This window comes from Crassostrea angulata, chromosome 3 (assembly GCF_025612915.1).
Source record: "Crassostrea angulata isolate pt1a10 chromosome 3, ASM2561291v2, whole genome shotgun sequence".
Taxonomy (NCBI): Eukaryota; Metazoa; Mollusca; class Bivalvia; order Ostreida; family Ostreidae; genus Magallana; species Magallana angulata.
In genome coordinates, this window is record NC_069113.1 from 52,288,865 (window position 1) to 52,311,555 (window position 22,691).

Consider the following 22,691-nt stretch of genomic DNA (forward strand, 5'->3'; position numbering starts at 1 on the left):
ATTGCAAATTGGGGACCCTTAAAATTAAGTATAAATGGCGCCCACGTAATTTTCCAACGGACCGGGACAACATCCATTCCATTTTCCTTCAATCCTCGGGGGACGGCTTAAGAAGTCCTGCACGAGCGGCAGCTGCATAACAAGGACCGTGGCAGAAGCGGTATCCATAAATGCGACACCCTGCATAGACCCAAAGAAGAGGTGATTCTGTGTATGTGTGTGTGTGTAAATTATTATATTATAGATAGTGGAGGAAAAGTGAGAGTTCTCTTTGCGTCAAGTATTTCTGGTGTTGGCGGGAAGACGCACGGATCTCGAGGCGCGGTAAACCACGGGGCTGATTCCTTCGATACGCGAGGAAATTCGAAAGCGACGAGGCCTCAGGACCGACAGGAGTCGGGTACTTTCATTCTGAAAATCAGTGTTTGTGTCTGTGATTTGTCTATTATATGTCAACTGTCTTGTCATGATTGTCATTCGTTTGTGTTGCCAAAGTCTATCTGTGTACGACTTAACATTCTTATTAGCGGGAATTCCCAGGTTTAATTTTAGAACTTCCGGAAACTATAAACAGCTGATCATTTTGGTTGAAGTTTGTTTATTTATCAAATCCTGTAAGTATTAACACCATTTTATTTAGAAATTGCTTAGTTTTTTTGTTAAAAAAAAGGATCCTATTTATCTATCAATCTATTTATTTATTTTAAAGGTTTAAAACTTTTGTTTACATATAATACATAGGCCTAATATTATCTGCAGATCAAAAAAAATTTTCTAATTTTTTTATTCATTGTGTTTACCGGGACTTGTTAAACTTTTAATGTGTCTCATTTGAAGTAAACTTTAGTATAGATAAACATTCATTTGCCCTTTAAACTATTCCCCTTGCATGAACTTCTAACAATCACACGGATTTGAGAATTTTGACAGACATTGAGCAGTTGAGGTTGTACACAAGTGTTATTTTGTTTGAATGTCTGTCTGTGCGTGCATTATTTAATTGAATATCTCTATTATTGACGTGAAACATGCGCTGCGTTTTAATTCAGTGAATTTACAGTGCTTTAAGATATTTTGAATAAGAGATACATTTCTGTGACTGGGACATTGTGGTGAAATTTTGTTGGTTTCACGGTGTATTTGTTGGACAGGTGTTTAGTGTTGTCAGTTGTAAGATGTCAAAAGTGGCTGATCAAATTAAAATGTCATTCGAAAATGCTAAAGATCAGGAAAGTTATCATGAAGGTTCTTTTCATGATGAAGACTACAAATTAAACTTTGCAGGTTATGTAAATCCAAATGCTAAACTTGAATCTGAAATGCAGAAAACAAGTACCCCTGCATCTGGTAAAGAACAAAACCCCTTGACCTTTCCCAATGTTAAGACAACTCTGCCTAAAAATCAATTTCCACCTCCTCCAGTTATCCCTTCTGACATGAGAAAAGGTGAATCAGTGGGAGGGGCTAAGTTTAAGACTTTCAATGATTCCCCCCCCCCCCCCCCCCTCAGAAAGGTTACAGTGCTTACAAAGCAGGTCCAGAAGGTAATGTTACTCAGTATTATGAAGTTACTCTTGCCCAGATACCTAGAATTCCCCAATTTTCTGGTGATGGGCCCCCACAGAAAGGTGATGTTACTTATAGAGAGTGGAAGTATGAAGTTTAATGTCTTATCAATGACCCTGAGAAAAAGAAACCACAATCATTCAGAGCATTAGAAGATCTCTTAGGGGTACAGCTAAAACTATGCTCATTCCTCTTGATGAAAAAGCTACTGTCATTGAAATTCTTGACAAACTGAATATTTTATTTGGTGAAGTGTCAAATAATGGCATGATAATGCAAGAATTTTTCAATACCTTTCAATTTGAGGGAGAGTGTGCTACATCATTTGGTTGTAGGTTGGAAAGCATGCTCCAAAACGCTATTGATAATGGGTACCTTAGCAAATCGTCAAAGAATGATTTGTTACGCCATAAATTTTGGACGTCGTTGAGTTCCGAACGCTTAAAGTCACAAACGCGTCACAAATATGATACGCTAAAGAACTATGACCATCTTTTACTTGAAATAAGAAAGGTTGAAAAAGAAATGGCCGTAAACAAAGCCCCTGCAGAAAAAGTAAGTACTGATTTCAAGAATTTCAGACTCCATCAACATGGTATAGCAGTGGAGGATGAAGTTGAGGAGAAAATCAACAAAAGAATTGAGAATTTGCAAACTGAATTAGAAGGTAAAATTGATGACAAATTTAATCAGATTTTGCAAAAGTTAGATGCTTCGAAAACTGATACTAGGCAAAGTTATTCAAGAGGAAGCAGCAACAGAGGCAATGGCAACTCAGGGAGAGGTGAGTATGGTAGGAGAAATTTTCAGAATAACAATTCATATAGAGGGAATCAATACAGAAGGCCATTCAATCCTAGAGGGCGAGGTATGAATAGGTCTAGTGTACAAAACCAGGACCCAAACTACTAGTGGTCTCTACTGATGGCCAAGCAGAGACCAGTAAAGTCAAAAGTAACGGCCAACATATAAATTGTGACATGATTAGTGAGTCAAATGAGGTTCAAGTAATCTTAATTGGTGAAAGAATGAATGCATTATTAGACAGTGGTTCTATGATAACAACTTTGTCTGAGAAAAAGTACAAAAATCTTCTAGACAAACCAGAGTTAAGAGAGTTGTCTGCCCTTGGACTGCAGATATCAGTGGCAGATGGGTCGATTCTGCAGTAATCAAAACGTGGGAGCATGTAACAGTCTTTCCGTGTTTTGGAATTCAGGACGCGCATGTCGATGCAAAACCGAAGAGACCCATCTGTTTTCCTAACTAACACTACATTAGATGAGTAATTGCTATTGGACTCTCTTATGACACCGGCTTGTAGCATTTCTTTGATATGCTCTCTAACCTCATCATACATACCAGGAGGTATTCTCCTGTATGGTAACTTAAATGGATTTTCATCCTCGAGTTTTATACTTATATAGATTTTTTATCAACATGAATTTATTCAGTCATACCCAATATCGTATTTAGTAATTTTTTAAAATCATTTTCAGTGTAATCTTGCTCACAGTCAAATTCATCACTTTCATATAACTGTTCTTTTTCTTCCTCTTCTCTCTCTAACTCAGTGTCTTACCTTTCCTGGTCTTGCCTCTGACCTGTCTCAATACCATCTCTCTCCTATCTATCTCTCACACTTTGTCCAATTCACATAACCAGACATAATCTTCAAAAGATTTGTCATGTTAAGCGACAGTATGGACATTTCTAATAGCATCAATTCCCATGTTTGGTGTGCCGTTAAGCCATGACAGTGATCCAGGATGCAATATCCCTTGGGGATTTTTGTAGAATTCTCGACAAACCTCGCCCCACATTTTCTTTTCAATCTCATCGTATTTGAGCCATGATCTGTCCACCTGCCAAAAGTTGTGGAAAACACGATGTCTTACTTCGTCTTCATACCTTTTTCTTTTCTCCTTTTCCGTATCTGTTCTGCCCTTTCCATCAGTTTTGCGCTTTTTAACAATACTCTCTGCAGTTAGATACCATACTCTGTCCCGAGTTTTTGCTTCCACCACTTTTTGCTTGATATTTCAATAATAGTAAATACCTTTGTTCTCAAACTACGTTTATCAACTAATATGAAAAATGTCCAGATTATTTGTTTTGAAACGCCCCCTCTACCGCTTCAGGTTTCAATACACATCCAAAAATTGAAAGTCGACGGAGATTTTGCATTGCATCAGCCATTAATATGCCCGGATGATAATGTTAAAAAATTGCGCGATGCATTCCGAGTGTATTCCGAATGGAGAAAAGATGTCAACATTTTCCATTACAAATCTCCGTAAGAAAATTGTTTACTTTCATGTGAAATTTCTTGAGTAAAAAGGGATAATTGTTCAATGAGGATATCTTGGATATATTCCCTTTCATCGATTTCAGTTGTATTTCTTTCACAGGTATGTGTATTTTTATTAAAAATCATCAAAAATTGAATGAAGCAATAACTTGAGACAGACAATAGTACTCAGCATGGCGGAAGTACACAATGACAAAAAGTAAGATTTAGGTAAATTTAGTTACACAAAACAGAATATGTTCAAAATTCACCTAAATGTTTAAATTAATAACTATATTGAACAAAGTTAGTTTTAAGATATATAATTTTGAAATTATTTATTCTAATTTTATTTTTTTTCCCGATTCAATAATAAAAAAGTTATTTTGTTAAATCTCGTTTTACACACGGCCGCCAAAAATTGGGATAGACAACTCGGTCGCTTTTGATTCGGATTGGCGTAGCCCGATGCAGTATGATATCTCATACTGCATCGGGCTAAACCAATCCGAATCAAAAGCGATTCGGACTATCGAACAGGCGTTAATTTCGCACACTGATAAACTGTTTTGAATTAAAAGCAATATGAGCTGCAATTTTCATGCTGAAATTCTGTTTAAGGAAAATGTTATTTACTACTAAATGACTAAAATTACCGTGGTTTTTAAATGTCTGTTGGCCCTATTTTTGTGAAAAAAAGCCAATAAGAAGCTTGAATTGAAGTTAAATTAAAAAATTGTCGGTCTGTACGAAAATTGAACTGCTATATATTCCTTAGAAGAGAAATCTTTGACAAAAATATATGATATTTTCAAAACTTTTTTATCCGTAAACTTTTAGTTACATGCAAACTTCTATAAAAGAAAGTTTTTGCAGCAAAAAAAAATTCTAAAAAATACAGCTCATATTGCTTTAACTAAGGTCGAAATTGACCGGTGGTCGAAATTAGCCCGGTGTACCTTACCTATAACTGATCAATATAAATGTGAAGTTTTAATGTTTACATCAATTGTAAAGCTTCAGTTTGCCTCTTTAACAACTTATAGAACAAGTTAATAAGCCCTGTTATGCACTTAAATCAAGTATGCATGTACCTGGAAATAATAACATTTCAGTTCAAGTGTAACTTAAACTCTACCATTCAATGATTGTAACAGTTATAACACATGGATCTGAAATGTGGATCACAGACTAAGATATAAAATCTTCAGTATGTTATACATTTGAAAAAATTCAAAATCATATAATCAAAAATATTCTAGGTATACACAGAAAAGCATCAGTTTTAGAAGTCAATGTTGAAATAATTTCTTCTTCTCTTTACTATTTATGAAATGAAAAAAGTTTAAATACTATATTAGACTAAGAAATATTGTCATTGAATCAATTACCACATATAATAATACACTTTTAGTCTGCTCTCAAAGAAGACAAAAGAGTTGGCTTTGAAAAAGAGTTATACTTCATGGTAAAGCAAGATTTTTTATCCTCAACAAAACTTGACATCGTAAGATATTTCCCATAAGGATTTGAGGTTTAAGTTGAATATTAAAGTCTACAGTGTATAAATTGCAAGTTTACAAAAAAGTTTCCCTTGAAAAAGCATGAAAGATGCCAGCTAACAAAATTAAAACTTTCGTTGTAGTGTACTTGGCCATCAACACTAACTCGATCGTTTCTCGATATCTCCTGCGATATGATGAAAACTGTTTTCACGCCGTAGCAAGAATCCCCAACTGTGTGGGTGCTGTGGAAGGAACTCTTATTCCCATCAAAGGCATGAGCGGGCTAGAGGAGCCTGTATAAATATGCAGGAAAAGCTTTCGCACCTTAAATATATGGGCGGTGTTGGACGCTAGGATCAAGTTATTTTACCAATAACTGAACACGTCTTGGCAAATCGATTCGAATTCCTGTATATTAATTCATAAAATCACATTTGTTCTGACATGTACATTTATGAATTTTATCAAAAGATTCCTACATCTCAACGCATGCATGCTTTCCGGGATCCTCCCATGATGCTTTGTTTTATCCAACTCAGGACTTTAAACACGAAAGACAACATTACCCAAGGGAGGATGGTTACTCGAGGACTCCAGGTACCCCTTGAAGGACTGGCTAATCACACCCTTTGCAACTCAAAGGAACGATAGGGAACGCAAGTTCAATGACGCATACGTGCGAATTAGGGTGGTTGCTGAAAGGGCATTTGGTGTCCAAAAATCTAGATTCAGGTACAACATGTTCTATCTTAATGTTGTCCGCTTCTCAGCTATGTTCGATACATGTAGCTTTAAAATATCCGAAAACTTATTATTCGTACCATCGGTTTTGTTTTTATATCAAATATTTGGCACACATGATAAAATAACCCATGGCCTAGTGGTATCACGAAGGTATTTAAAAGTACAAAAGATATAAAGTATGCGGCTATTTCATTTAAATACTTGTACCGAATATCTAATGATTTTCGTGTTTTTGCTTTTTTCGAAATACCTTCTAGAATGAAAATTAATGATTACGAGAATGATCATCATTAGGGCCCCGCAAGGATTTGCGGGTGCCCTATAGTAATCACTCTGTGCGTCTCTCTGTCTGTCCGTCTGTCACTCTTCCGTCCACAAATTTTCTGTTTTTTTCTAATAACTTTTTTTTATGGTTGCCCAATCAAGTTCAAATTTGGTATGGTAGTTCAGTAGGCGGAAATACATATTTAGATGCTAAGTTTGGTTCTCTGTGTCTTCTGGTTTGGAGCTGGGGTGGTGGGGTAGATACCTTAACTATGCATAAGAATGAATGGGCAAAGAGAGATAACTGCTGAGAATGTTACCATTGTATACTAGGAATGCTGTGCAATATTTGTCCTTTGGGATTAATTAACCTTCCACAGGAAGAAAATCTTAAGCTTTATCTGTCACATTGAGATTAATTACTGCACTGCCTGTGTCTGCATATGAACTTTGTTTTGAAGTTAAGGTCAATTTTGAATGATGTGTAGTATTGTGTACATTCTTTGAAATATGGATTTAAAATATAATCATACTTTATTTTGGTTAAAATACCGTACACAATGATTTATGATTATTTTATTGAATTCTAAAATCAAGATATATATAAAGATATCCTTTTCCATTATTTTATTTTTTAAATTATTTATTTTATTTTTTTCTGCCTTAATGCTGTTAATTTTAACAGGTAATCAGATAATAACCCCATTCTGTCATTCTGAAAAAACAAATCTTATTGTAAATTTAGATGAAAAGGATGAGAGAGTAGAACAATTAATCCCCTGGGATTAATTATCTTGCCTGCTGCAGAAAATTTAGAGGCTTATCTCTATCTGTCATATAAAGATTAATGAACACCTTGGTCTGCAACTGATGTTTGTTTTGAAGTTGAGGTCAACCCTGGGTGATACAATGTATTTGCATTCACTGAAGGCTTGCATTTTATAAAACACCTGTTTAAATCTTTTTTAAATACACATTTAATTTAGTTTTTTTATAAGACATGAGGTTATCCCTGTTTTATGCAGATACAAGGTTACTATATAGAGTTTTTGGATATTCGGGAATTTTCTTGAAATTTTAAAAATACAGTTGTTACTTATTATTTTCATATTTTTTTTTAACCACCTTATATACATTGCAGTTCTTTACATCTTATGCCGGGCATTTATTTTTCATCATTGTTAATATAAAGAGGATGGAATTCAAAGTTTTTTTTCTTATCTATATTAATTGTCATAGCGGGGCCCTTCCTGACTGGTTAGTTTTCTAGTTTTTACCCTTTTCGAACAAGGTGGCTTCAGTTCTCAGGAGGATCTTGCAATTCTCCCCTCTAAAATGCTCCAGGGTTATTGAGACCTGGTTCAGGCTCCACAGCATGGCCATCGACTAAAGGGTTCCACCGAAGGAAGGGAATTGTAAACGTTAACCACAACGCTATCTGCAATGACATTGCACCAGCTACAGCTCAACAAATAAGACAGTGTATTGCAGAACTTTTAAGAAAATCATTATACATTATATTTCCAGTTAAGCTTACAATGCTGTAGCAATGCTTTCAAGTGCAGCTGCTTTCCTTGTTTCGACTGCATTCATCTGTCTCTTAACTTCTACCAGCCTCATCAGAGCTTGATATCCTATGTTCGTTGAGCTACATCTCAACAAATAAGACAGTGTATTGCAGAACTTTTATGAAAATCATTATACATTATATTTCCAGTTAAGCTTACAATGCTGTAGCAATGCTTTCAAGTGCAGCTGCTTTCCTTGTTTCGACTGCATTCCCCTGTCTCTTAACTTCTACCAGCCTCATCAGAGCTTGATATCCTATGTTCGTTTTTTTCCTAGCTCTAAAAATCACATTCTATTACATATCGCCTTTCGGCTCTACGAGGGTATCATGTAGCATTATCTCCGAGTGCAGCGAGGCGTTACTCAATTCAAAGAAGTTAAAAAATGACCTGTGTGACGTAAACACACCTGTGGTCAGTGGTATATAAAGCACAGCTCCACGTGCCGAAATCATTCTTTTTCTCTGAGCGGCGTGTGTTTATACCTGTACAACAGGTGAACATCTTATAACGGTGTGTATTAAAACTTAGAACGTTGTTCAGGTTTCTTGTCTTGTTTTCTGCTGTAAAACAGCTACCTTATTTAATTTTATGTAACGTTATACTGGTAAGGTAAGTTATTACAAAGTTGGGTACTTTACCGTAATGACGGAAAATCAGGACGATGTCCTGTCGTTCATGGGAAGCGACCATGAGAATTACTCAGACATAGATGAATTGTTTGGCGATAAACCCCGGACACGAAGTGTTACGGAGGACACAATAACAAATGCAACAAATAAAAGAACTAGAGGAATGAAGCGCAAAGCGCAGACCTCATGTTCAGCGAGTGCAAGTGCACCGCCACCACGGGTGACAAAACAATCTAAAAAGTCAAAAACTCAGTCTGAATGTGTTCAAGAATTTAATGTTGACGAGCTAAAAAATCAATTAGGAATAGATAAAATCTTACAATCTATTTCCTCACTCACTGACACTGTAAAACAGTTGGGTAGTTCCAATAGTATGGCACGTAATACGTGCAATGTAAATGACATGCGGTCCACCGAAACTACGGTGCGCACTTCGGGTAATAATTCTCCCGGTAATTTCACACAAAATGTACCCAATAGACCGCTAAGAAATTTGGTAAACATACCTGATTATGATTCACGACAGACTCTTGGCGAAACCCCTGATGATTTTGACTTTGATTTTTCTTATTTGAATGATCAAGTTTCTCCCTCTATTGAAGGTGTTGACCCTCAAGAAAGTTTTAAGGGGATTTTAAATGATGAATCAATTCAGATAACAATTGATAACAATGATTGGGATATCCCACAATTAAATGCAAATGAAAAAACTGGTCCAAAAGTAAATGAAGCACTTGGAAAAGCTGTAAATGCAGCCATCTCTATTAAAAGTAGCAAAGAAAGCATGGTTGATTTAGAGAAAAAATATGACAGACCAGAAAACTGTAATTTATTGAAAGTTCCCCGTGTCAATAAAGAAATATGGGATGCCATGAATAAGCAGGCCCATTCAGATGATCTCACTTTGCAAGTAATTCAAAAATCTTTAGCCACGGGTATGATACCTTTAGTACAGATGGCTGATATGCTTGTAAATAAAAAAGAACTTGAGCCTCACGTTTGTAAAAAGATGTTGGCTGATTCAATAAGTATGCTTGGCAATGCATTCTACAATGTCTCTATGAAAAGAAGAAATGAAATAAAAAATGTTTTGAATTTTCGATATCGCAAAATTGCTTCTTCTGAAATCCCAGTTACTGATCACTTGTTTGGAGACAATTGTGTCTCTAAACTCAAAGAAATGGGTGATATTACTAAGCAACCAATTGGAATGAAATCGAACTATGATACAAAATTTAAAAATACAACTCAAGCAAAAAACTACATGTCAAACCAAGGGTATCAACCCATCCAAAACCCATACAGAGGCAAAAACCGCCAGTATTCATCATACCCTTCCCAGAGAGGCAGAGGTCAAAGGGGACAATTCCAGTACAGAAATGCAATGAAAAAGCAGTACAGTTACAACAAGTAAAGGTGAGAAAACTGAATAAACCTTACTGGAAAAAATTTACAAAAGACCAATGGATATTAGATATAATTGAACCAGGTTATAAAATTGAATTCTTTCAACAACCTCTTCAAACATTCTTTCCGAAACAAATTCAATTTAATGCAGTAGAATCTGAAATGGTATCAAAAGAAGTAAAACAGTTGGTTGATAAAGGTGCAATTGAAGAAGTAAAAGATATTTCGGATGCTTTTATTTCAAATATTTTCCTTGTACCTAAAAAAGATGGTAATCTCAGGCCAATCATAAACCTATAATATTTAAATGAATTTGTTGAATATTATCATTTCAAACAAGAAAATTTGACATATGCTTTAGAACCGATTCAGAAAAATGATTATCTTACTTCAGTTGATTTAAAGGATGCATATTTTAGTGTCAGTGTTCACCCAGACTACAAGAAATTTCTAACTTTTTCTTGGAATGGAAAATTTTACAGATTTGTAGTACTACCTTTCGGATTAACATCATGTCCGAGAATACTTACAAAGATATTGAAACCTGTATATGCATTTTTTAGGGAAAATGGCATAAGATGTTGCTATTATATTGATGATTCCCTGATCATGAATCAAACATTTTCTACATGTCAAGAACAAACAAATATAGTTATGTCAGAATTAAACAATCTTGGCTTCACAATAAATGATAAAAAATCTATAACCATTCCTTCACAGAGAATTGTTTTCTTTGGAGTTATAATTGATTCAGTTGAATTCAAAGTTTATTTGACAGATGAAAAAGTTGAAAAGATTTTAAGACAAAGTCAATTAATTTTGTCTAATCCAAGAATTCAAATCCGGCAATTGGCCTCATTGATAGGTTTATTGGTTCATGCTTGTAATGCAGTTTTCGAAGGACCTTTGCATTACAGGACTTTAGAAAGAGATAAAGATCAAAATCTAAAATTGAATGGTGATGATTATAATTCTTTCATGACTTGTTCTGTTGAAAGTATTAATGAGATAAAATGGTGGTGTAGAAATATACAATCTCTAAATGGAAAAGATATTAGATCAAGACCAATTGATTTTTGGGTTGAAACTGATGCATCCTTGCAAGGTTGGGGTGCTAGATTTGAAAATAAAATGACAGGAGGTAGATGGGCATATTCGGAATCATCATATCATATCAATTTTTTAGAATTAATGGCCGTGTATTTTGCACTAAAATCATTTTTCAAAGAATACAGTTCAACACATATTTGTTTCAAAACGGACAATACAACAGTTGTTTCGTACATTAACGCAAAGGGTGGCATGCATTCAAACCAACTTGATGATCTTTCAGTAAAAATATGGAATTGGTGCATAAAAAGAGAACTCTTCATTTCTGCCCAATATTTGCCCGGATGTGAAAATATTTATGCTGATTTACTTTCTAGGCAATTTGCTGATTCTACGGAATGGATGTTAAAACACGATATTTTCGTGAGAATTTGTAAACAATTTTTTACTCCAGACATAGATCTTTTTGCTTCTCGTATAAATAGACAAATGAGAAAGTTTGTTTCTTGGAGTTTTGATCCTGACGCTTTTCATGTTGATGCTTTCACTTTATCTTGGTCAAACTTATGTCCATATATTTTTCCACCTTTTAAATTAATTGGTAGGATAATTAATAAGATTTTAGAAGATAGAGTTAGACAGGCAATAATTATTGCTCCGTTATGGAAAACTCAAACTTGGTTTCCGCAACTTATGTCTGTTTTGATTTCTATTCCTGTTAGAATTCCTCGACACAAGGATCTCTTAGTGATGCCACACTCAGGAGAGCTACATCCACTCCGCAAGATAACTCTAACCGCCTGTCTTGTATCAGGAGATCCCTCTATGACAAAGGACTGGCAAGATTCGATAGTGACATCATCCTTGCTTCCTTACGTCCGGCCACAAACAAACAATACCAATGTTGCTGGCAAAAATGGATACTTTGGTGTTCTAAATGGAAAACCAATCCCTTTTCAGCCTCTGAAGAAATAGTTGTAAAATTTTTGATTTCTTTGATGAGTAATAAAGTTTCATATTCTGTTGTGAATACTCATAAATCAATGTTGATTAACACTTTGCCATATTTTGGTGTTTTATGGGTTAAGGAACCATTATTACTTCCAAAATTAATGAAAGGATATTTTAATTTGAATCCAAGTAGACCAAAAGTGAGAACATCATGGGATGTATCAAAGGTTTTGTGTTTTTTGCGCAATTTAATGCCAGTACATGAAATATCTTTACGTCTGTTAACTTTTAAATTAATAGCTCTTATTGCGCTTACAACAGCTTCAAGGGCCCAGACACTTTTGGCTCTTGATTTGAGATATATGTCAGTGTTTGCCGATAAGGTTATTTTTCAAATTCAGAAGTTATTGAAGACATGTAAACCTGGGACTCCTGTACATAGAGTTGTTTTACATAAATTTTCTGATAACAGACTTTGTGTGGTTTCCACGTTACTTGAATATCAGAACCAAAAACGATAGAAAATCATCTACATTATTTGTTTCCTACAAAACATTCAATCCTGTTTCAACATGTACGTTAGCAAGATGGCTGAAAAATGTCCTAGAACTGTCAGGAATCAGGAACTTTACTGCACATTCCTTCCGTGGAACTTCCGCTTTGGTGGCTTATTCGTCAGGCGTATCGATAAAAGAAATTATGGATGCAGCAAATTGGTCCTCATCAAAGACATTCTTTAAGTTTTACTATAAAGAAGTGAATATAGCTGGATGTGATTCTGATGGACATTTTGCGAATACAGTGTTAAATAGATAAACAATTGACTGTTTGATGATGGTGTACTATTTTTACATTGTTGATAAAATCAATTAAAATTGTAATAAAAAATTACTTATTGTAATGTTATGATATGTATGAATTTTGATATTGATTAAAATGTGGTTTATTTCGACTTTTTTATTTTATGTTTAAAAAATTATTGAATTTTTTGAAATAATGTCTTTATTCTAAATTTTTTGTTTGTGACCAACTCTTTAAATATGCTACATGATACCCTCGTAGAGCCGAAAGGCGATATGTAATAGAATGGACCCTCCTCCAAGCATCCTTTAGGATGTAAAGGATGAGGGTCATTCTATGTAATGAGCCTGAGGCTCAAGAGGGTATCATGTACCCAACCCGAATTGATAAAACTTTGAGGAAAATTACCCTCCCAATTTATATTTTTGGTTGTCACAAACAAGCTTTCAAGAATGATTTCGGCACGTGGAGCTGTGCTTTATATACCACTGACCACAGGTGTGTTTACGTCACACAGGTCATTTTTTAACTTCTTTGAATTGAGTAACGCCTCGCTGCACTCGGAGATAATGCTACATGATACCCTCTTGAGCCTCAGGCTCATTACATAGAATGACCCTCATCCTTTACATCCTAAAGGATGCTTGGAGGAGGGTCCATTATTTTTATCTAAAAACGGAAATGGTTGAAGGGTTTACATAATTCTAATTAAAAAATAAGCATATAAAGATTTAGAAACTGAATATCTTCTAACGAATAGTTAACGAATTGTTTTTTTTTCTATTACACAATCCTACATTCAATTTTATAATTATATGCATGTAAATATTTCACAACCGTACAATTACAGACGTTTTGAATTTCATCAAAATAGCAATTGAATTGAGAGAGAGAGAGAGAGAGAATTAAAAAATTCTTTTCTTCATAATTAGTGGTCTCATTTTCACAATTAGTTTATTTTTTGCTTATTAATGTCCATTAGTCTTTATGTTCTACCGTTTTAAAAAAATCATACATTAAATATCAGATATATAGTCAATGAACAATCCTGTTGTATTTTTGTTTTGTTATGCACCTTCATTTATATTTATCCAAATATTATTTATAATTTACAATAGGTAAACCAAATACGTATTTATTTTCTAACTTGCATTTAAAAATCATGCTTTGTGCTTCAGTCTTTGATTCTGTTGAAGATGGATTTTTTTTTTAATTTCAGTATTCATTTGTTTCACCATTGAGACTTGTGCTGAAAAATCAGTTCAATCTGCTGAGCAACAAGCTCAAGATTCAACAGCACATTCTTTTAGGTACAGTCGTTTTACCGGTAACGAATCAGTATGCGGTTTCGTCGTGTATGCGACTATTATTATCAGAATTCCAAATGTTTTTATTTTTTGTTTAAATCACGTTTCTTTGTCGTACTTAACTGTAGTATCAAACTTCCGAAAATATAAAGGATGAATTACGGAGACAGTAATTTCAACACCCCCTCCATTTTTCTAGTTTCAAATTCGTTTTCCAGTATCGAATCAAGCGCCCTCTATAACTTCTGACCGAATATTTTGAGGCGAATTAATTTCAAAAATATACTAGAGGTACATGTTAATAGACTTATAAATGAAGAAGGAAAACCAATGGTGGGAATATGTCATTTAAACAAATAATATGATCGTTATTTTTATCATATCGTTTTCCCGTCAAATTGAAACTTGACTTGAACAGTTTTCATTTGCGTTACTTTATGAAATTGAATTTTCATGAAAACACTTTGTAATAGTAATTGATGATACGTAGTTGCCATTTTCATTTGTTTTGCCCGTATATCTATCAATATATCCAGCCAAATAATACTTCTGTCCCAATGAACCGAAACAAGGAAAACTGCAGTATCAAGCAAAGTTTGGTCATGTTTCAGCATGCCAATGTATCCTGTTTCTCTGAGAGGACTTTCCATAATATTCATCAATATTACCTTGTTCCAGCTGAAAGGGTTGGATAGCTCACCAAGATGCCTTATTTGATTTAACAAGATATCTGTGAGCCAATGCTCACTAGTGATACCCCCGCTCTGATGTGAATATGCAAAATAAGCAAAGTCGACATTTAACAGAAAGCTGGCATCCTATTGGTACAGAAATATATCCCACAATATGGCATGCCTAAAAAAATAGTGTGTTAAAATTTCAAGCATCTGCGATAAACAGTTGCTGAGAAATCTTTGACGAAAATTTGTTTGAAAATTTTGGTTAAAAAATAAGCAAAGTCGTCATTGAACAGGAAGTTGACACCCGATTGGTACAAAAATATATCCCACGATATGGCATGCATATACAAATATTGTGTAAAAATTTCAAGCATATGCAATAGATATTTGCTGAGAAATCTTTGACAAAATTTTGTTTGAAAATTTTGGTTCAAAAATAAGCAAAGTCATCATTTAACAGGAAGTTGACGTCCGATTGATACAAAAATATATCCCACAATAAGGCATGCCTATATAAATAGTGTGTTAAAATTTCAAGCATCTGCGATAAATAGTTGCTGAGAAATCTTTGACGGAAATTTGTTTAAAAATTTTGGCTAAAAATAAACAAAGTACTCATTAAACAGGAAGTTGACGTCAGATTGGTACAAAAATGTATCCCACGATATGGCATGCCTATACAAATACTGTGTAAAAATTTCAAGCATCTGCGATAAACAGTTGCTGAGAATTCTTTGACAAAAATTTGTTTGAAAATTTTTGCTAAAAATAAACAAAGTCGTCATTTAACAGGAAGTTGGCGTCCGATTGGTACAAAAATATATCCCACGATATGGCATGCCTTAACAAACACTGTGTTAAAATTTCAAGCATCTGCGATAAATAGTTGCTGAGATAAATGCGACAGAAATTTTTGTTACGGACGGACAGACAGACAGACAGACGGACGGCCGGACGGACAGACACACAAGGGTTAAACAGTATACCCCCTCTCCTTCGGAGCGGGGGTATAATAAGACGACAGAATGAAGCTTTAGTTGCTGGAGGAGATGCTAGGTGTTGTTCGCCAGGACACACAGCCAAATATGGGTCATACAGTCTTATGGATCTGGAGCTGGGACAAATCCTTGATGTTCAGCTTATTCAGGTAAAAAAAAATGTTGCTTGAAAAGCTTTGTTATTTGCTCAAGAGATGATAAAAAATTTTAATTAGTTTAACACTTATTTTTCTCATTATACCTGCACTTTCTAAAGAAAGTTCGGGTATATTGTTGTTACCCTGTTCCGTCCGTCCGTCCGTCTGTCACGTTTTACTTTCTCAAACTGCTCTTACATCTTATAAACCAGCAAACTCAACTCTTGGGAGTTTGATTTGAGGTATCATGTTGTTTTGTAAAAAGGTATTCTCTGCTAGTCCTGGGGGTCAAATAATTGGTAAAAAATGACGTTTTTTTCACAAAAAATCTTTCTCGAACTCCTCCTACATTTTCAACAGTAGACAAATCATCTCTTGGAATATGTTTAGGATATCCTATAGATGCGCGATAAAGTTTCGGAATTTTCAATTTTGTCCTGGGGTCATTTAATGGCTGAAAAATGACGTTTTTTAACAAAAAACTGGTTTCAAAACCGTGTGGTGTCATATTGTGATCATAGTGTGATCATGTTCCAGAATTTTTTGTTTATTAAGGGGATCAGTGCGCAACAAAAAATGACGTTTTTTTTGCAAAAAAAGTATTGTTCCCAGAACTCCTCTTACAACTTTTGGAGTAGCTACGTCATCTCTTAAGATATAATTGGAGCTGTCCTATAGATGTGCAATAAGGTTTTAAAAAGTAAATTTCATCCAGGGAGTCATATAGTAGCAGAAAGTTGACGTTTATCACCAAAAAAAACCCCCATTGATCCAAGAGCTCCTCTTGTGGTTTAATGGATAGGCACATCATATCTTGGGATATGATAGGGACTGTTCTATAGATGTGCAGTAAGGTTTTAAAAATTTAAATTTCATCCAGGGAGTCAAAAAGTAACAGAGAATTGACGTTTATCACTTCAAAAAAACATAGATCCTAGAACTCCTTTTATGATTTAATGGATAGACACATCATATCTTGTGATATGATAGGAACTGTTCCATAGATGTGCATTACACTTTTGATAAATTAAATTTAACCCTGAGGCCCATTACCTACATACCTTTTGATGCCCTTTAAGGATCAAGAACATATATGGTTACTCAGTGACTCAGGTGACCTAAAAATGGGGAGCCAATATACTCGATATTATATCCAAAAGGCAGAAAAGGTGCTGGTATTCCAAAGGAAGTAAAAGTTCAGCAAACCAAGTAAACTCTTTAAGATTAAGTTTTGTAATTTGTTTCTATAAATTTTACAAAATATACCATTATTCTATTATTATCTTTAATTTTGAGCCCATATATTTGTTTTCAGATTATGTACTAGTATTGATGGAAGAAGTGGTCAAAGTGAGACTTGAGTTGGGTTCCTACCAAAATTCCAGTAGTAATCGGGAGGCTGCCATGAGGAATTACCCAGCTCCAATGGCAGACTCCTATCAACACGTCCCAAAGACTGAGCTGGTTGAACGCCACATCTGTCGTTTTAACAAAAAGTGAAGATAATCAAAAAACTGAAATGAATATAATTGTAATGTAATGTTCTTAACTTTCTTAAAATCATGCCATTTTAAACAAAATTTGTTAAATTTATTGTTGGATATTCTATTTAAATCCAGTTTAGAAGACTTTACAAACAATATTATTTTATTTCAAATGCCAGTGAAAGTGATAACCAGGTAAATGTAAATACATGTACACTGTACCTAGTAACTCCCTGATGGGTACTTAAAACGACAGTATTGTTGGGAGGGAAAAGCAGTTCTAATCTTGTTAACAACACAAGATGGCAGAATCCTCCTGTTGTTTTACCCCAGTCGCTGCCAAATCCACCGAACAAAACGTCGATATGCTAGGAGTCTGTAAACCCTGAAATTACAAACATGTTCCGTCATTATTTTAATTGTACTGAATATACAATGTAACTGGCTGTCTACTAACAATTAAATGACCCCTTTAGCTAATATCTAGATTTAATACCTTCATTAATATGAAAATAAAAACACAAAATTTAATTAATTTAATTTGGAATATTCTATAATATTTATTGTTTCTATTGTACATGTAGATCAAAAATGTGATAGTGGGATATTTACTTGTGTATTAACTCATTTTCTTCCAAAGGTCCATTTTCATGTAAATATTCATAAGAGGATGTTTCCAAGACCCATCTGTTAAGGCAATTGGCAACAAATCCCTCATGTTCTGTGATGCACTTGACACTGGCCTCCTATATTCTAGACTCTATAGCAGTATAAAAATTGCAGCACTTGCACTCTCTTGCAGTAGGCATAATAGTGCAATTTTCACTGGAACACTTGCATTACAAAACGAATGTACCCTTCCAACCCCCAATCTTTTTCGATCTCGTTTCATCCCCCCCCCCCAATGGATACTGTTTACTGTAATCAGCGATATGTATACGTCAGTAATTTAATTTAACAAATTTTTTATTTCATTCTATTTCATTTACTTAATCATTATTTATTTTTATCCAGTAGATTTACGGTATTTAGATGCATTTACCAGTCCAAGTCTTAAGGTATATTTTCATTCTCCGTTGGGTCTTCGTCGTCGATTTGCGACGGCTCCGAGTCACTGTCTTCATTAAAAATATGTTGAGACGGTTCTTTTCGTCGTATAGGTTCGTATTGATAAAGCTGTACATTTAATTTAAGGCATATGTCTATTTCTGGTATACTTTCGTCCGAGTCACTTTCGTTGGATTCGAAATCAACGCGCGACGCCATGTTCCACTAAAGGGCAGATAACTCGTTTCAAACTTTTTACCTGCTCTTTGCGTTTTCGTTAATTTCTACCTGTGTATCAATAAGGTGACAAAAATAAAAGTGTGGTAATTTTTATTTTAACGTAAACTTACTAAAAACACATTCTTATAAAAAAAAAATAGAAACCGTTTCAGTTGGCCTTTAATACTTCATGCTGATCCAATACAGGACTAATAGGAAGGATAGTACTGTCCTTAGGGAGCTGCTTCCCCGCCTGTAGAGACTGAATTTCTGGTCCATACCTCTCCTTCTGAATTTCTCTTACAATGAACTGTTCGGTTTCTGAAGACAAAGCGCAGATCTCATCCTTCAGATCCCCACCCTGTCGTTTCTTTCTAATTTTACGTTTCAGAAGGAAATGACGAATACTAGTACCTCCCATTCTGAGAATTTCAAGAAAACGTCCGAGATAGACGATTCGTGTGGTTTATCAGTTGTTTTCAGGGTTTCAATTTCTGGTCTGATCTCTCTGTCCTCGTCTGCATTGATGAGATCGAACGTTTCTCCGGTGGGCTGAAGTTCTGTCTTGAGGAAATCTGGTCCCCTTAGCCAAAGGCTATTCTGTAGTGCTGCTGGTTCTAGACCTCTAGTAGCAAGGTCTGCCGGATTTTGGTTGGTGGGAACATAATGTCACTGTTCTGGGTTGCTAGAGTGTCTGATTTTTGCCACACGGTTGCTGACATAGACGTAAACAGACTTTGATGATGAAAGCATTTCTCTGAGGAGAAGTTTTATCTGGATGACAACAGGAGCTGCAAACCCAATAGGATCAAAGACACTATTGATCATTGACAACACACCTCGACGTGTGTAAGGCTTTGGTTCTGATGATAACTGGAATTTCATAGTGTCAGCTGAAGTGTCCCATGAAAGGCCAAGAACTCTCTGCATGGGTAATTCGTCAGATCCAATATCTAAGTTCTTTAAGTTAGATGCCAAGTCATTTGAGTCAAACTGTTCCAACACTGCTTTATTGTTAGAAGCAATCTTGTGCAGTCTTAGACGGCCTCCTTTATAGAGTGCGCGTTGCGTTTGTTTGATGAGCTTCACTGCTTGTTCTGTAGTTTCACACGAGGTTATACAGTCGTCAAAATAAAAATTGTCATTGTTTTTCACATCTAGATTAGCACCTTCCACACATTTCCTCAAACCTTAGGTGGCGATCGCTGGAGAAGCTGTGTTCTCAAATACATGGACAGTCATCCTGTAATCTATAAAGGGTTTGGAAGGGCCGTTTCCTTCATGCCATATGAACCATAAGTAGTTCCTGTGTCCTTCGAACACATAAAAGTTGTAGAACATTTGTTCCACATACCGTAATTGCGTAGTAAGATGCCTAACAGGCTGTTGTGTAAGGGTGTTCCCTTCATTAAAACGTCGTTGAGAGAAGAACTGTGAAATTTGACTGCAGAGTCAAAAACCACTCGGACACTATCTGGATTCTCCGGATGGTAAATGCTGAACAAGGGTAAGTACCAATGTTCGGTTTTCTCATCTACAGGGGAAGCAATTTCAGCATGACCATTATCGAACATCTTTTGCATAAACTCCAGGGTATGTTGCTGCTTGTTTGGATCTCGTTTTAGACCCATGTCAAATGATTTGGCTCTTTTGAGTGCTTGCTCCCTGTTGTTGGCTAAAGGAGTCAATTCGACCGGAAGGGCAAAGGGGCTGTCCACCTTCCGCTGCTGTCTTTGGCAAAATTTGATCCATTACTTCAATGAACCTCTTGTCTTCAATGGAAAGTCCTATGGTTTCATCCGAGCTGGTTTTCTTAAAGAGCGGCTCTGATTTCGTGTTCACACTAAGAAGACTTTAAAAAGGTTCAAAGTGTGTTGAGCGCCCATTGTCTAGGATAACTGTCTTAGTAACACAAACGCTGGTGGGCGGATGTAGTTTCCCGAGACTGGTTTCTCCTATAATCACCCACCCAAGCGGAAGTTTCTGAGCATACGGAAGGCCATTATCACCAATGCGATGAGCCAAAACGTGGTGTGCATCAATAAGGTCTCTTCCAATCAGGAGTTCGATGTCTGCGTCTGGTTGGAGTTTTGGGATTTTATGGGCTATATCACGGATATGTTGGAACTGTCTGGCAACGTGTGGTGACGGAATTTTATCTCGGTTGTTTGGGATGCTGTCACATTCGATGAGTTCTGGAAGAGTGAGGCGGAATTCATAACCAATGCTTTCCACAACATAATCACTAGCAGTACGACCTGATGTTCTGAACTTTCCTGAACATGAGGATAGAACATATTCCAGTGCTGGAGTGTGTTCCATAAATTTGTCAAAAAAGGAGGAGGAGGCCAAGGAACGATTGCTTTGATCATCTATTAGAGGATACAAAGTTCTTGAACAATGTGGGCAGTCTGTAGGGTACACGTTGACCAGGACGATCTTGGCACATGATCTGCTGGTGTCTGCTATAGTCCCACATACTTGAGTACAAGCGGTATTTACACTGTTGTTCATTCCCTCCCCTCCATGAGCTTCCATCGCTTTCGATCGAGTTTCATGATCGTCTTCATGTAGAGCTGATGGGTGTTTGTCACTTTTGCACACTACACATTTCACAGTCTCACGACAGTCTCTTCTGAATTGTCTCTGAGGGCCGCAGCAATAAAAACACAATTCGTTTTTCTTTAAGAATTCTTTCCGTTCGGTGATGGGCTTGGCTCTGAAGGAGCGACACATGTTCAAAGAGTGATTAGTACCATGGACTGGGCAAGAGTCAGGCATCCTGGGAGAACTGTAGTATGATGGATGAGTCTCCATCTCGGTTTTCCTGGCTGAAACTTGCAATGGTCTTGTTGTTGGTCTGTTTCTATGATGAGCTGATTCTGACTCATTGACTTTCTCGTAGACGAAGCTAAGGTCATTTCTGACTTTGGCTGTATTGTGTATATACTTGAAAAAAAAAAACAGAAAATGGCGGATAAGGTACATTGTTCGCCGATTTGTATTTAGTTGCCCCTGTTGTCCACCTCTCCTGCAAGTTGGTAGGGAGTTTGGCGACTAGTGGGTTGGCTCCAGAAGAGGAATTATAGTAAGCAAACACAGTTACATAACTTGGATATCTCATGATGGATTCAATTTCGGCCACTATGTCTGCTAAGTCAAACAGTTGTTTTTTGTCATTGTTTGATAATTTAGAAAAGATGCTATTTTCCTCTTTAATGTTTCTTCTACTATCTCTGGACACCCAAAGCGATCTTCCAGACGATTCCATATTTTCTGTAGGCACTGAAAGGGGTCTTCAGTGTTGGAAGCCCTGGTTCGTAAGGCTTGGTTTGATTAGTTGGGTCCAAGCCATTTCACTAGCAGGTCGACCTCCTCTGCTGGTGATACGTTGAGTTCCGAGTTCTTGAAGCTTTACTTCCAAGCTACATGTCTGGTTTGGCATCATACTTGGTCATACGAGAAAGCAAGAGGTCTTTCTTTACTATGAATTTGGAGAATGTCTGTGTTCCAAGTGTTTCTATGTACATTCACTGTTGAATGTACAAATGTAGGGGCATCAACGTTCGTAGTGGTATGGCTGTTCTCATTTGTTTGTTTGGCTTGGTGACTGGTGACCTGTTGAATTTCCTGTTCAGTGACCCGTGGGCTGAGATCTACTTGCTGTAGATGTTCACAAGAATATCTCACAAACTGTTCTGTGCGTTGCTTAGTAACTTCTTCACTAACTGACGATACTTCAGATTCATCTTCTTCTTCATCGAGTAGGACTTGCATTGTTTTCCCTCTTGTTTTAGCTTTATCCACGTCTCTCTGACTGCTCAACAACTTTAAGTTTGCATCTAAAGCAGCTCTTTTTATGATTAGTTCGGATTCCTGTTCCATATACTTGTGCCTCACTTTGGCTGCTTCCAGGTCTGTTTGTTGCTTGATGAGAATAGCACTAGTACTCGATAGACGCGATCCTGAAGACTTGCTTGACTTGGATCTTGTGGATTTGGGTTTCTGCCAAATGGAGGCCTGAATATTTTCTTCTGTAGC

The 22,691-nt window shown here is 36.0% G+C and overlaps 2 protein-coding genes and 1 pseudogene across 2 annotated transcripts; 2 read left to right on the forward strand and 1 right to left on the reverse strand.

Annotated features, from left to right (window-relative positions):
- Positions 1-1,175: 1,175 nt before the first annotated feature.
- Positions 1,176-2,562, forward strand: LOC128176959 (uncharacterized). Its single transcript, XM_052843469.1, is given in 3 exon segments — positions 1,176-1,289; positions 1,511-1,685; positions 1,688-2,562. Coding segments are annotated over 3 exon segments (1,080 nt in total). The 3' UTR covers positions 2,479-2,562.
- Positions 2,563-8,238: 5,676 nt separating this feature from the next.
- LOC128178627 (uncharacterized) lies at positions 8,239-9,983 on the forward strand. The gene has a single exon (XM_052845876.1). The coding sequence runs from the start codon at positions 8,583-8,585 to the stop codon at positions 9,981-9,983; it is 1,401 nt and encodes a 466-aa protein (XP_052701836.1). The 5' UTR covers positions 8,239-8,582.
- Positions 9,984-17,339: 7,356 nt separating this feature from the next.
- Positions 17,340-18,782, reverse strand: LOC128175617 (uncharacterized; annotated as a pseudogene).
- Positions 18,783-22,691: the final 3,909 nt, after the last annotated feature.

What these genes read in the sequence shown, in the direction of transcription:
- LOC128178627 (XM_052845876.1), top strand. Translation starts at nt 8,583, where the DNA reads ATGACGGAAAATCAGGACGATGTCCTGTCGTTCATGGGAAGCGACCAT.